Source organism: Falco naumanni, chromosome 4 (assembly GCF_017639655.2).
Source record: "Falco naumanni isolate bFalNau1 chromosome 4, bFalNau1.pat, whole genome shotgun sequence".
Taxonomy (NCBI): domain Eukaryota; kingdom Metazoa; phylum Chordata; class Aves; order Falconiformes; family Falconidae; genus Falco; species Falco naumanni.
In genome coordinates, this window is record NC_054057.1 from 95,960,342 (window position 1) to 95,976,090 (window position 15,749).

Below are 15,749 nucleotides of genomic sequence, written 5' to 3' on the forward strand. Positions count from 1 at the left end.
GAAATGTCCCTGAGGGATATACACACCGAATGTCACCCTTCCTCACCTGCTGTCTATAAAACTTCGAATGCACAGTGCAGTAGTCCTCTGCCAGCACCTAGTAGAACATGTTGGGAGAGGCTCCTTTTTGTCTTCTAACTATTGGCTTTTCAGGCCATTCTTCTGATCAGGTGGGAAGGGAGGGATGCTGCAGCAGGCGTCAGCATCTCGTGCGCTTGACGGCCTAAGACAAATCCATTCCCTTGAAAGCTGCTGGTGTCTGTTGCGCAAGAGAGGTTTGGAAGATGTTTCTACTGCAAGTAACAGCGCTCAGCTACCATGTTAGTTTTTCAAGACCACACAGGCACCTTTATGTGGCAATAAAAAAAGCAATGACGGAAGGTTGTTAAACTGCATGGTGATGTTTGGGCAGAGAAAACAGCAGTCTAGATGAATTAACGCACATGTTGTTGTGTCCTGCTTGCAGTCCATATGGCAGGAGCTGCATGGGGATGCAGAGACATTTGCAGCTATAAATATGCTTTATGTGTTCGATAGTAGCACTAATTGTTTAGCTGTTCCCTTCTGCTGCTGTTGGAGAACTGGGCCCAGCCTGAGGCCCATTGCAGCCTTTCCATCAAATTTGATAGGCAAAAGGTTAACGTGTCTGTTAGCATGAAGTCCACAAAAGCTGTTGGAACTCACACCTCTAAATGGCAACCTCTTGACCGAGAGACCGATCCTTAAGCCAAGATGTGTCTAAGGAATGAGTGTGCATTTGTGCTTACACACGTGGAGGATTTATAGGCAATTGGGGATTGAACAGTGTGACGCAGTAGCATATGCATCTTAAGTCTGTTGCCTCTCAGTTGGAAGTTACTGTCCATTGGCTGAGATCATGTGCAAAACGGCAATAAAGAAAAGGGTCAACTCGGTCTGTTTAGGAACACAGTTTTCACTGAAAGTTGGAGTAGTTGGTGCTCTTAAAGACAGTCTTACAGCTTGTTGTTTAACCCTCTAAATAAACTTGAATGAATTGCAAGTTATACAGACTTGACTCATTGTAGAATTTGTGTACAGTTCTTCATCTGGCAAAGCATAGTTCACTAATAGCCTAGGAGGTGCACTAAGGCAAGGGTCTTCTCCAAAGTTTGCTTACTTGACTGTAATTACACTTGGGTGCAAGTTCAACGTTGTTTTTTTTAGGCAGTTAAAAAGTAAGTTTAAAAGTTTCTGCGGCTTCCTCATATTTTCCAAAACAAGTTCTGATGATGTAACCTCCCCCATTTTCTTCCCCACAAACACCGAATAGGGAACTGCCCTTAGGTTAGTCTCGTATGTGTGGAACGGTATCCATTTTAAAAACCTCTCTCTTCAGCTTTAGTACATTCTGTCGATGAAGTTTTCCACTGACTTTATGGAACTGGGTTTTCACTTGGTATGTCTGGGTCTAGCAATCCATATGACTGTTTGATATAGGTGATGTTTGTATTGATATTCAGAAAAAAAGGTATTCCCAAAATTTAGGAGTCCCTCCCGACCCGAGGGGGCAGGGGGGGAAGAGAAATGTAATGAACCAAGTCAGAGATCTCTGTATACACAAAATACTAAGACTGCCTTGTTATTGGAAACAACTCGTTTCACTCTTTATTAGTTTCTTATAATAGGAAAAAATGTGAAATTTGTCAGGGGAACTGAAAGCTTTCTTTTCAAACTTAGCCATAAAATTTCCTCTTGGGCTTATAGTTGTTATGGCACCTGCTTGTTTCAGAGCACATTTTTACCGGGTGATCACAAGTCCTGTAAAAACAATGGGTTGTAGGGGAAATAATGCTGGTGTTTAACTGTATTAGTTCAAATGGTGTCTCTGCTTGAGAGAAGATGAAGTGTGAAAATTGATGAAAAGGATAAATGGCTTAAAAGAAATGCAGAGAGAGGGGGGATGAAGAGGAATTACTGCACTCTCTCTGTTATTTCTCTATAGTGAAAGTCTGTCCCCGGGTGAGTTTATTTAAGCGATCATACCCAGCTGACTTCCCTGGCTGGCTCTGGGATTGAAAGTTTCCGGTGTGGTTCTGCTGTCTCCTGGGAACCGTTGACAGAGGAGTTGTTGGCATTGCTGTCCCCATTGTATGCTGCACAGATGATTTCGTGAGAAAGGACTGGGATTTAATAAACTTGTATGGCCTTGGTGATTTCAGGGAGCTGAACCGGAATCGCATCCGCCTGATTGAAGGCCTGACATTCCAGGGACTGGACAGCTTGGAAGTCCTGAAACTACAGCGGAACAACATAAGCAAATTGACTGATGGGGCTTTCTGGGGTCTAGCCAAGATGCAAGTTCTGTAAGTTGGAAGGATGGGCTGTCTTCCCTTAAACAGCCTAGACTTCACCTGCTGTCCTGTCCTTCTCTGCATTTTGGCAAGGACTCCCATGCAAACCTGTGGGCACCTGTGCCAGCCCTTAGGCTATGTCCTGCATGCACAGACCTCTGCTCTGCTACAGCAGCTTCTGTTTAGCTGACCCCAGTTTATTAAAGCTCATTGCTTTAGCAGGTGTTTGATTAAAAAAAAAAGTCCTGTTTTTCAGGCTGTGGCGTTATTCCTTTGAAAGTCTGACGATTTGAACGTTCAGTAAGATCTCAGTTCAAACGGTCTTTAAATAAAAGGTCATCTGGCTTTTGCAAATTTGTTTTGATTGATAGATGGAAACTCTGTGTTGCAGACCTGATTAATCTGCCTCTTGGGATACCTAGAAACCAAGCTGGCCTATCGCAGTGATGTAGTCTTTCCATATGAAAGAACAAATTGAATAGTCATTGCAAAGAAATGCTTGAAACTTCCAATGTGGTTGGCTATCAAGTGTGTTTGCAAGGTCACAAGTGATCAAGGCAACATATTGCTGGACACTGCTGTCACACAACTGAAACTCTGCAAATACGAACACGAATGTGATGCTTTAAGCCCAGTTTACTTGCAGTGGAGTGTACCTCTGCAGTCACAGTTCATGCTGGGAATTTCCTTTGTGTTGTCCTTGAATTTCTGTCCTTCACTTGCACAAGAAATGCCAACACATGCACCTATCCACGGGTTATCTAGAAGGGTGTATAGGAATGTCTAAAATGCTAATCTTTGTTGGAAGTTCTTCAGCATTTGACCAGTGCTTCTTATCTATCAATTCCTTCTGATTTTTCTCCACAGCCACCTGGAGTATAACAGCCTGACAGAAGTAAACAGTGGCTCTCTCTATGGCCTTTCATCTCTGCACCAGCTTCACCTCAGTAACAACTCCATATCCCGCATCAACCCTGATGGCTGGAGCTTCTGTCAGAAGCTGCATGAGCTGTAAGTTGGTTTCTTTTGCAGTTGGTTGGTTAGGTTTTGATGCTAATGTAACATTGGCAGGAAAGGGGAGTAAGGATTTTTCCTAATGGCATGGCTGGCAGCTCCCGCTGTGTCAATGCCTGTAGAAGTGCAGGAACTGCAGCCTCCTGTGTGATGCCCTTGTTATTCATGATGTTATGACCTTCAGAGCACCTGACTAAAATACGTTTGCACCAGAAACAAAGACTAGAACCCACTAAGTGCCAAAAGACCTGGAGAGTTTGTGATCTGCGGCTTGCCAAGGCTTTTTAGCTAGCTAGTTACAAGACATTCACGGCTTGCCATATAATGGCTGTACAGCCTGAAGGAAACTTTGCTTTATCCTCTGTATTTACAAAGAACAATCATGTTTTTAACCAGCAGAGATTTGGCCCTTTAAAGGCAGTTCTCCTTGTTTCTCCTGTTTACACTTTACCCTTCCTGTAGGGCTCAGTTGTTGAAAAGTAAATACATCGACTTTGCTCTCCTGAGATTTCCAGCTGTGAATACAGTCTCTTTGATAAATGAAAGAAAGCCTTGCTGCTGAGGACAGCCCCACAAGGGTGTCTTTTGGGTCTGTGGCACTGCTTAATGCTTTTTTGAAGAGACACACATGGATGCTTGCAGTATTTACAGAAGTAGCTGTCATCCCCTCGGTGGGACTGTGGAAAGATTAACTTTTTTCTTTGGAGAACTTGACACATGTGGTTAGCGGAACTGTAATTCATTCTGCTGGATGCTCGGAAATCTCTTGTTAAACGTTGTTGGGGATTCTCCTATCCACCATTAAGCAGTATGGTAAAGCAGCTTCCCGCTTTCAGAGGTCTCACTGTGGACTCAGACAAAAGGTTGGTATCTCTCTCCCCAGCTGCGAGAGCTGTGAGTCCCTAGTGTTCTGGGATGTGGATTCAGAGATAGGTGAATGTGACACATGTCATTCCTTGAAGTTTGGAAACTAAAATTGTTAGTCCAGTGACCAGTCATCATATTCTGTTGAACCAAGATCATTTGTTCAGATATGGATTATTGGGGGGGGGGGGGGAGGGGGGCGGGCACAGAGAAATACTTTATTTTTTGTTTTGGTTAAATATTTGATTGTTTAATTAACCTGATTTTTCAAATTGCTGTGAAACTGCCTATGCCTGAAGGGCTCCTTTGCTTGGCATAGTGCTGTAGAGAGCTACAGTTCCTTCACGTGCAGATCCTCAAGTGATACTCTACTAGGTTAAAGCAGTGTCAATGGGGAAATCTTCAAGGCAACAGATCAGAATTGACACCGTGCTCTGCCCATGGTCTGCAAGTGAATGCAGCATCAGAAAAGGGGAGTCTGCCTTCCTAAGGCACGCGCAGTTGGATCCCTGGAATCGCTGTGCAAATCACTGGCACTGTGTTAGTAGCACGGCTCCGGGAGCTTTTTGCTCTTAGGGACCCAATACCTGGTGCCTCTGTTAAAGCTTTATTTCAGCTGGGGTTCAGATGGGAAGGGTAAGCAGGGTCTGCATCTTGCAGACCTAATCTTTTAGGGAGAACTATACTCGTCTTTTCTACCTGACGCTGTCTTTGCAAACCCCCAAGGTTTAGATTGGAGGTTGCATGTCATGCTGAGTCCTTTGTCAGGTATGGACTGGGATCTCGTGCCAGCAAGTAGTGCTCACGGTGAGCTGTCCTGGCCTAGAGGCCATCCTCTGCAGTAACTGCAGAAACCCAGCGCAGGACTCACTTGCCCTGGTGCAGAATGGGGTAGGTTTGGAAATGGGTGGTGGGGTGAGGTGGTAGGAGCCACCGGGGCGTGCTCGGCCTGACAAACAGGATTGTGCTAGAGTGTGAGGCCAGAGACGACATTAGCTGAGATTCGACAGACGATTATGTGGGTGTTAGCGCAAATCTCTGCAAAATATTACAAGCTCTTGCAGGTGTTGCCTTTAGGGTAAGGCTGCTGCAGGGAGCCATCAGATACTCCTAACTGAAACTCCCACCGCCAAAGAGTACTTGTAGGAGAGATCTGCTCTGAAATTGAAGGGTGAGGAAAGGAAGCGTTAGATACCTCTAGACAGCCTCTGTGCACTTCTTTGAATGTGTATGTTTTGTTCCCAATTAAAAGATCCTAGCTCACCTCCACTATTGCTAAATCTGCTGGGTTTCAGTTATCAAAAAATAGTCTGTGCTGGTACAGGGAATTAATTTCAAAGTTCTTGACCCAAGAAAGAGAGGTGGCCAGACCCCTGCTTATCTGTGCTAAGGAAGGAGGTGGTCATCTGAAGGATGAGTTGTCTTTCCTTCAGTTGTTGGGAGAAAACGTGACCCCATGCTCTGGTCTGATGGAAAAGCTAACAACGAAAGAGAGCTCTTCCCTTATTATGGGCCTGAGAAAGGGCTGATTGTATTCACCAGTCAGGTGGCAGGGCATCAACATCATGGAAAAATTCACAATTGGAGCATAGGATTTCATTAGAGGTAAATGATGACTTGGCTGCTGGGCCTTTCCTTTCACTTTTCACCTATAGTTTGGTCAGTGGGAATGAAATGTTTTAGAGATACCAGGTCCGGAACCGGCTGGCAGCAGGAGCCCCAGCTGCACAACAGGTTTCTGGTTAACCCCTTTGTGTATCACTTTTTACGCGCTGCTTTCCCACTTCCTTGCCAGGCCGGAAGGCGTGTGTAGACGAACATCTCCACTTGTTTGTTCAGTGTTGTCTCACTCATAGAGAGATGACGAGGTAGGGGAAGCGACTTCTTGCTAACTTCTCTCTACCCAGATAATCCAAACTGCTGAGGAGGGAAACATACCGATTTGTAAATTGGCGTGTCCCGTTGGCAGGGAGCAGAGCCCTTGCGTGTTGAAGGAAGCCGCTGCCAGGTGCATTAGCTCCTGAAACCTTCCACCTTCCGTCTGGATACAGCCATTGAGAGAGTCCCCTAAATACCGCTGCTGTCCGTCCATCTTGAGGTGACGTTAGAACGAACAGAGGGGAACATGCCTTCACCAGTTGTGGCAGGAACTCTTCTATGTAGAATCAAAATGAACTATTTTTTTTTTTGTCAGCCAGGTTTAGGATTACTTTTGAACACTTTTTTAAACCAAATTCTTTAATCGCAGGTGAGAACATAATTTTGACTGGATGCCAGTTCTTCATAACTAATACTACAACTTTTTTAGGAATGAAAGTATGTTGTCCCATACCTTCTTCAGACTCATTAATCTTTGCTGATTTTTTTCCAAAGCTTGCCCTCTGCCCACTCACACAGCTAAAAGATGGACAGCTCGTTTGCCAAGTAAATGACACTCAGTGCTGTGGAGTATGTGTCTGTTTTGACTTAGGTTTTGGCTTTGCAGTGACTTCCATGCAAGCCCGAGACACATTTTTAAGCAGGCTCACTAACAGGCAGTACTAGAAGAGGAATTTGGAGATCTGGAACTCAGTGAGATCTTTTTTTCTTTTTGTCTGTACAGTGAAGGATTTTAGTGCTTGTTCAAAGCTGCCTAACCCCACTTTTTGGGAAGTTCAGCAGCCCAGACCCTCACATCTTTTGAAGTGATTTGTGCTCCCAGGTCGTTACGGTATTTTCAAAAATCCTGTGCAACTGCATTTTGTAAAGAGAAGCTTGAGAAAATGTGAGTAGCGGCAAGTAGTTGAATGCTCCTTTTTAATACTCCGCATGTCAGTGTGCAGGCAACTTAAAGCTGAGGCTATTGCTGCTCACAGTCACCTGGCAGTAGCCCTGCAGGGCTTACCCAGCTGCAGTGACAGCCAGAGGTGGGGAGGAATACACTCGCAGCAGGGAGTAGTGGGTGAATGCTTCAGGCTGAAGATCACGTACCAGTGACTGCCTGCTCCTACCCCTCATTTGATGAGCCAAGCTGGCCTTGAACATCAGCAGCTCCGCGCCTTTACTGCTTGCATAGAAGGTGGTTGCACAGTGTGTGAGGTGTCTGCAGTGGCTTGTAGCTTCCCATGGTCAAGTCTCAGAAGCCTCATCTACACTCTGTCTGGGAGAGAAAACCAGCTTTCTTCCTAGCAGCTTCCAAACTGCAACAGGAGTAGCACTTCAAAAAATTTCCCAAAACTAGAGATAATACAGGCAAAAGGAAGAGACAGTTGGAAAACGAGGAAAAAACCAACCAACCCTCCAATATTAGTCACTTGTAAGTGGAGATTTCAAGCAGACTGTACACTCCTTAACAAAGGAGAGCAGGAGGGAAGGCAGCTGGTTTACAACAGGTACCTCCTTCCTGTGCATGAAAGGAAGTGTTCGATTGCCTTGTGGTGAAATGCTTTTGGCTCTCAGCTGGGGTGGAGCAGGCTGTGCAGACATGCACACCCAGACGCCTGGGGCTCGCTGTGCCCAAGTGCAGAATGGTAAGATACCTCCTGAATACAGAAGTCTGGACCCTGCCAAGAGCGTGTGTGAACTTCAAAATCCATCTGTTTGATGTCGCTCCCCACCTGGCAGGGCGTGGGGAAGGAGGGGAGTGCTTTTTCCTGTAATCTCGGAGGGAGTCCAAATGGAAGTGAGGATTGAACACAGCCAGGACTGGTGTCTGTTACCTGTACATCCAGGGACTGAGGGGTGGTGCTCCCAGACCCCAGCCTAGCCGTACAGGAGGAAGAGTAGCTCGTCCCTGCCATAACTGACAGCATGTGTATTAGCTTACTGCTCATTCATTTCTGGAGGAGCTTCTCTCTGTTGCCTGTACAGGAGACTTCCCTATAGCCGGGTACCAAATGCCTCCTGCTTCCTTAGGTCACCCAGGCTGCCCCCTGGGTAACTTGTGGGAATATTTGCAGACTGCAGGCTTGCTTCCTACTCGAGATGTTACGTATCCACCCAGTACACATTGCCTCTTGTAAGGTGGTTGTGGAAGGCAGGCACTGGTTGGTCCAGAGGAATTTGGAAAATGCCAGTTGAATTGACAAGGGATGGTGTTTGTTTTTTTTTCCTCAGAATACTCTCTTACAACAACCTAACCAGGCTGGATGAGGGAAGCTTGGCAGACCTTGGGGGACTGCACGTGCTACGACTGAGCCACAATTCCATCAACCATATTGCAGAAGGTGCTTTCAAGGGACTCAAAACCCTACGTGTCCTGTAAGTTGCTCCCAGCTTTTGTCAGCTAACACCCGTCTTCCCTCCAGGGTTTGTGTTCCGCCAAACTGTTCTGCTTTGTAGTCACTTTGAGTGCCAGTGTCCTCAGCGTCAAACTCCCCTACATGCTGCTCTGTTATCTTTAGCACTTGCTGTGTTTACCCCATTATTCAGCTTCAGTGAACTTGTAATTTTTAATTAAGAGTAGTTAGGAGAATTGCAGTTGGGCTGCTCAGTGTTGTAGGGTGCTTTCAGAGTAGAGAGCTCTGGAGTAAAATTTTAGGAGCATGGGACAGGATCCTGAATCTAGCCTAGCTGAGCAAAAATCTGAGGTTTCAGTCCTTCAGCTAATAGCTGAATTTCTCTTACTATCATACTGAAATTCTTAGAAAAGGACAGTTTCTGTTGGGTCGTTGCGCTTTTGAATATCCTCTTAACTGTGTTGTTGAGCATTTTTGCATGCTGTTACTTGTTTGTTGGGTTTTTTTTAATTATCAATATAAAATTCTGGGCTAGGATGGTGTTAAGAAGGAAAAAAAAAAATGGCAAAAGAAATGTAGAGCTTGGGCTTGGGATCTGATTGTACCAGAAGTGTAAGAACACATGAAGCTTCGTGTGGTCTTGGGTCCAATCATGGGAGCAAGAAGCTGCTGCAGGTACCATGAAAGTAACCAGAAGTCTTTCTCTTTAATGCAGAATTGGGCTCGCTTGAGTCATTAAATGTTCTGTTGCTCTGACTTTCTTGGTAACCCCTGAACAACACAAATGCTACCACGCTATCAATAGTAAAATCTCTTGTGCTTTAATATTGAATGGCATAGTAGCACATCCAGTGATCGCTGAGGTCATTTACCAGAGAGTTTTAAAGTCACTGACACAACATAAACCTGGAAATGTCGCGCTGGAAATGAGCCTGCTAGTCTGGATCCCAGCTTCCAAGATTTTAGGGGCTATTGGAGACCATGAGTCAGATCAGTGTGACCTCCTCTGCAATGCCAGCTATAGAACTGTACTGTTACACACTGTTAAACCCAAGAGTTACATTAGATTGAAGTACATCTGGGCTTGGCTTAGAAACATCAGAAGATGGGGAATCCAACTCTAATAATTGTCCTTTCTCGCGGCGGTGTTGCCTCCGTCTCCCTTATTTGTACCTGCTGAGCTGCTGGCTGCTCTCCTCTCCCCAGAGGCTGTGGGCTCAGCACCTTCAGCTGGCACACCACAAAGTTCTCACAGTCTGCGTTACAGCACCGTCCATGCTCCCAGGCTGGTTGGGTTCAGCAGGCTGGTTTAATTCTTCTTTCAAAAGAAAAAAACCCACTTTGTTACTTTTATTCCTCTTCAGAAGCCCATTGTGGCCTGAGTAATTAAAAGGAAACGGGAACAGAGAGATCTCCCCTCTTCACAGTACTTTGCATCTCACTCTTTCCTTTATTGAAGTTTGCAGTGAAGGAAGTGACTGGAAAGTGAGTTTGGGTTTTGTTTGCTTTTTTTTTTCCTTTTTTTAAACTTAAGCCAAAGCCTTTCAGCCACTGGGCATTCAGAAAGGACCTCTCTGAGGCAGCTGTCAAGACCGGAACTAAATGTTTCCAAAGAAAAATGGAGGGGATGGGGAGCTGGTAGTTCTCTTTGCTCTGCAGTGAATGTGGAGCCTCTTTTATGTCTGGGGGAGGGGGGGAAGGGACTGTGTGAGTGAGCTCTAATTTAATAAAGAGAAAGGCCTATTGGGTCCTGCACCTGGTGAAAAAGACCCGAGCATGCTTTAATTATGGCCTATTGTTGGGGAGCCTTTGGTGGGTGTGAAACTGCTGAAATGTGGAGCTATTCAAATAGAGGTCAGGCCCGAGACCTCGGAGCACAATGATTAACAAGGCTGCGAGCATTCAAGCTCAGCCAGCCAGAAAGAATAGGAAATTGGCAACAGGGGCTGGGAGAGGAGTTTGAATACAAAGCGAGCTAGGCCAAAATACCCCGCTTTTTCTCTTTCTCTCTATTTTCACTCATTTGTTAAAAAGGTTTTTATTCCTCCTTTCTAACACTAAACCTTTGAGTTGCCTCTGGATGAACAAGCAATACCATTTTCTTTCCTTTTTCAAGAAAACACAATGTGTGGCAGTCAATTAATAAAAGTGTGTGTCAGAGAGCTTCTACAGGCTGTTCCCACTTGTCTATCTCCGCCATGGGAAAGGGTTTGCTGGTCCAAAGACAAGTAGCTAGTGGTGGAACTGAAGAGGAGAAATGTCTGAGAAGAGATTTACCCTTAAAAAACAAACAGAACAACAGGCATTGGCTTGGTAACCATAGGGGAAATGTAGAAACTTAGCTCCAGGAAGGATGTATTTGCTCCTGCCCGGCTTGGATAGTGCTGAAAATGTCAGCACATCAAAGCGTCTCTCCTGGACTTGTCTCTTGTGCCACCACAGCATTATATGCGCCCATACCCCATGGGGATGTTGAGTTTTTATCCATCCCTTTGGCACAGACCGACTCACAGATCACCCTGACATCCATAATGCTGCTGGCTAAGGCCAGAGTTCCCCAGGGACATGAGATTCAGGTCTCACACTGAAGCCAGCTGAGAAAGAGGAATTGTGGCTTTTGGCCATCTCCCTTCACATCTTCAGTTCACACACCAATGCCAAGAAACCAGCAAAGACTGCAGCCAGTTTAGGATCTGAGAGCAAAAGTCTCAGCCCCATCTCAGCTAAAGAAAACAATGCTGATATTGAAACTAGAGGAATTATTAAATTTTTATTCTCTTCTTGTGTATTTGTGCTGCATAGCCCAGAAGGTACACTATGATGTCCGTGTCTGGAATGTTGCAAAATGTAGGGGGTTGTGGTTTTTTTTTCTTTTTTGATCTTAATATTTTTAAACTGAGAATGTTCTGATAATAATCTTCAAAAGGTGCGAAAGGGGTTCAGGGGGTTATCTGGATGGCTAAGTTTGCTTTTTGTTGGGTTTTACTAGGTTTTAAATCAGAGTGATGTAACAAAACCAACAAAGCCTATTTATTTTTTCTTTCTTTTTACTTAATGTTAGAAATGATAAATTTCTGTCTGTGCTGCTAGGTATTCATTGCTAGCTGGAATTAAAGCTAGGAGGGAAGGATTTTTAAGCAGACTGTTTAAACAGCTTTTGTGGATCTCTGTGTTTGTTCTCTGTGCTTGTTTTTCTTCAGACCTCTTTGACTTTTGTAATGGATGGTCAATTTGAAAGCCAAAAGAAGCTAACTCTGAAAAGGGAATTCTTATTCATGGTTTTTTGTTTTTGTTTTTTTTAAAAGTGGTTAGGTTTGTGCAAGGATGATTGTGTTTTCCTTTGTTGAGTTTTCAAGTTCATTGCCAGAAAAAAATGCAGCTTCATAGAAAATACACCAAGTCATCTTCCTAAAATATGGCTGTAGACAAATACATGTATACATTGGAACAGCCAAAGTTATCTTAATTCATGATAGTAGCATAGCATTTAAGGACAGCTGTTTCTTTCAGTTTAGCTTTGGGACTTTCCACCTTCTGTTTGGATGCACAGAATTGGAAAAGGACTGAAACCTTGTTAAAAAGTAGCTATGTGCTACTGCTGCTGTCTCAGGAAAGGGACAGTTTCAGCTAGAGAGAAGCCAGGGCTCTTTTTGGAATGCAGCATCTCAGCATGGGTCAGTGCAGGAACATGAGTAGTGCTGCTTTGCTGTGGGACTCTGCTTTTTCTGAAAACTGTCAGGAGAAATGCCACCTCTTCGTGTGGCATTCTCAAACTCTTTACATTTGTTTTTAATGATGAGCCTAGGACTAAGACACTGATTGTGAGCCGTCTCTTGTCCTCTCCCCAGGGAACTGGACCACAACGACATCTCAGGCACAATAGAAGATACCAATGGAGCCTTTGCAGGCCTAGAAAACCTAAGCAAGCTGTGAGTAGCCCTGGGTTTGAAGTTCTGTAAAGCAGCTGTGTTGGGGGTGGGTCTCTCCTCTCTGACACAGCCTTCCTCCCTTTGGAACAAGATAAAACTCAACAGAAAATTTGAGACATACTAGTTTTGCAGGCTCGCTGCAAGAGTGCAGATGTGGTTATCGAGAAGCACAGGCAATTACAGTCCTTTCAAAGCAACGAACAGACAGTGCCACATACTGTAGTTCAGAGTCGCAGGAGAAACTCAAGTTGTTTTAATCTATACGCTTCAGTACAACCGTTCCTTGCTTCTAAAAGCAAACAGCAACAAAAAAGACCCTTTGCAGTCTTCAGCGAAGCATTGATTGATGCAGCAAATAACAATAAACAGAAGAGAAAAATCACCCCACTTCCTGTTACAACAGAGGATTGAATCAGGATTCGTTTCTGTGGGATACTCTGTCTGAGAGTGATCTTTTGGGCTTGCTTCCATGTGCAGCGACAATAAAAGGCGCCATGGGGCATAGACTCTTAAAGAGATAAAAAGAAACCTAAGGCAAGCATGCGCCTTGCAAATGTTTATAGCTTGCTTCGCCTTCGCAAGTATTTTCACATTGCTCTGTACTTGTTCATTATCCATTTGAAATCGGCTATATAAATCAGCCCTGTCAGAGAAGTCTCTGATGGCTTGTGACAAATCAAGACTCTTTCTAATCATTACCTCTTGCCTTTGTTTAAGTTCTCAGCACCCCCCCATCATGCTGTCTCTGATGCTGAGATGGCACAGCCAGAGGTGCAGTAAAAGTACCTCGATGGATAGCAGATGGCTAGAATGAATCCTGGCAGGCGGTATATTGTCGTGCTCTCATTAGAGGCTCCTGGGGGAGTGGGAAGAGCCATGGCAGGATTTGTGGGGACGTAATGCTTAGGCAGAGAAGAAAGATTTGAAGTCACAGACATTTGATCATTGCTGAGAGGAGTCACTGGATCCAAGGAGACCAGAACCAAGTTGTAGCTGTGAGTAGAGTAAGGCAGAAAGCAGAGAAGGACTTAAGGATGGGGGGAATTGGACAGGGAGGCAGAAGGAGCGTGGGAGACAGAGGTGCCAGTAGGAATTGGTGTGCACGTGGAGTTGGGAAATCTTCCCATGAGTTGCTAGAAAAAAGGCAGAGGAGCAGATGTGGTGGGTAGGACAGTCCTTGTCTGCTGTTGGTGAAGGTTTTGGTTTGTCTGAAGAAGCCAGTGAAACCACTTGAGTAGTTAGAAGGGTAGTGGGAGCAGAGGCTTTGTCCAGAGGGATTTGCGGGCTGTAGGATTGTGAGTCTGTAGTGGTGCTTTGACAAGGGAGAGGAAGGAGTGGCGAAAGAGCTGTCCTGGTGGGACATCCTCCCTAGGGCATCACTCCAGTGTGGCCACTGGCACGGGAGCAAGAGTAGTGGACCGAGCGATTGGGATTATGTTAGAAATGTGTGCGAACAACAGGAGAGAGGTTAAAAAGCCAGAGGAGGCAGGATTGAAGGGAAGAGTTCAGCAGAAAGATTGACTCAGCATCCAGGAGAAATGAGCACTGATGAGATGTAGGGGTCAGACAGAGGCCAGGAGGAGGTGCAGCAAGGAGCAGGGGCAGGAAGGAAGGAGCAGGGGCAGCCTGCGGGGCTGTGCGGGTTGTGTGTTCAGAGCTCCCCTGTGAAATAGCTGTGGCCTGATCTGGTGTTTTATCGTCCAGCACAATGAATGGCTTCAAAAGAAGGACCGTTTTGTCTGCCAGTAGCAAAGGATGCGGCAAGGGCTTGCCCAAGTCTAAAGAAGCTGGGTTTGCATCTTTTCTTTCATGTTGTTGACCTCTTTCATTGCACATGAACTTGGGCCAGTTGTGAGTCTGGCTGAAGGCAGGGAAGGACATGTGCCTGTGGTTTGTGGGAAGGATTGCGCGAATTTCATAGCCTGGAAGAGCGTGTGGATCAGGTTAGTCTTGGGCAGACAGCAGTCGTTTGATTACCTAACAGAGTGAAACTGCTGCAGGACAGACAGGTTGCTGGGATCATTCGTTGTCAGCCGGAGTGTAAGGCTAGAAACACCCTCAGAATATGAGATTATTTAATTATATGTCCTGAGGTGGTCTGGGGACACTTGGGAGTGGTCGCTTTTAAAGGGATCTGCTCAGGTCTGTGTTAGCTCATCAGCCCATAAATCCCAAACTTGTAATTTCATCTAAGGATGAAGCAAGTATCATTTTTGCTGGCAGGATTTTTTCATAAATAAAATAAAATATCAGCCTTTACAGCAAACATTTCCTGCGTGATTTAGGGTCTGTGTTTAAACCATCAACCAGCTTTAAATGCATTAGCATACAAAAAAAAAAAAGGGCACTTCAGAGGAGACCTTCCGATGAATTAATAATCACCTCAGCTCTGTGGAGATTGCCTTAAAAGCCATTCCCCTTTGATCTGGCACAGATTAGCCTCTGAAAGGATTTAGCACAGAGAGGGTTGTTCGCTGAAAGGAAGGTGTTAAACTGAGAGGTGGGGAGGCCGGTCACTTTAGCCTTCTCTGAATTATATATGAAGCTCTCCAGGATGGAGAGCGCAGACCTAAATTAAAATGTTGCTTCAAGAAAGGGAGAGTTGAGAAGCATCAAAGCGTAAAAAGCATCAGTGGAATCGCTGGGGAACAGCGAGTTTCCTAATTATTCAAGCTGCTAAATGTAACCCTTTTTTTTGATGGCTTACTCAGTGACCGAGATCTTCCTGCAGGTGCAAAACTGGCTGGAGCAGAAAATGCCGCTTTCTAATGAATTGCGTGCCTAGCGTGTAATTACACTTATGCAATCGCCGGGAGAGCATGCTTGTGCCTAGCTCTGCCGGCAGTGGAGGAGCGTTTCTGGACTGCAGCAGGCAGGCTAATTGTGGAGCTGCATACCGCCGCGTTCGCATTCCGGCATGCCACAGCCCTTTGAAGGGGGCCGCTGGGTTCAAACCATTTCGGAATTGCAGAAGTGGTTAGTTGAAATTTGAAAGGCGTAATGATTTTAATGAGTTTGCTGGGGCATGGCTTTATTACCCGCTGTTACATATTTTTCATATATATATCTAGCCTTAAAATTGTACGCACCTATACAAGTGGCGTATACATCGTGTATTCGCATCCCCAGATGTACTGCTTTTCTCTGCACAGATAAGTAAACAGATATAACCAGTATCTCCAGTTACCAAACCCAAGCTCAGCATAAAGCCATCAGCCACTAACATGCCTCTGAGAGCTGTCTTTATTCTCACCTCAAATCAAATAATTAACGAAGGAACACAGCTATGAAAATTGAGCTGTGGTTTTGTACCAAGTTAACTCTGCCTGTAAGAAAGGGCTTCCTTCAAGCGTGTGTCTCACTATGGGGGCTGGGAGGTTGCTGTGCCTGGATTCGAGGCTTTTGGTTGTTTT

At 45.1% G+C, this 15,749-nt stretch overlaps 1 protein-coding gene across 1 annotated transcript in view; it reads left to right on the forward strand.

The window, feature by feature from the left end:
* Window positions 1-15,749, forward strand: part of LRIG1 (leucine rich repeats and immunoglobulin like domains 1) — a 94,144-nt gene that overhangs the window by 61,924 nt on the left and 16,471 nt on the right. The window contains exons 6-9 of the mRNA XM_040593578.1: window positions 2,181-2,324; window positions 3,180-3,323; window positions 8,286-8,429; window positions 12,256-12,336. Of these exons, the coding sequence (XP_040449512.1) occupies window positions 2,181-2,324; window positions 3,180-3,323; window positions 8,286-8,429; window positions 12,256-12,336 (513 nt within the window). The remainder of the gene's footprint in view (window positions 1-2,180; window positions 2,325-3,179; window positions 3,324-8,285; window positions 8,430-12,255; window positions 12,337-15,749) is intronic.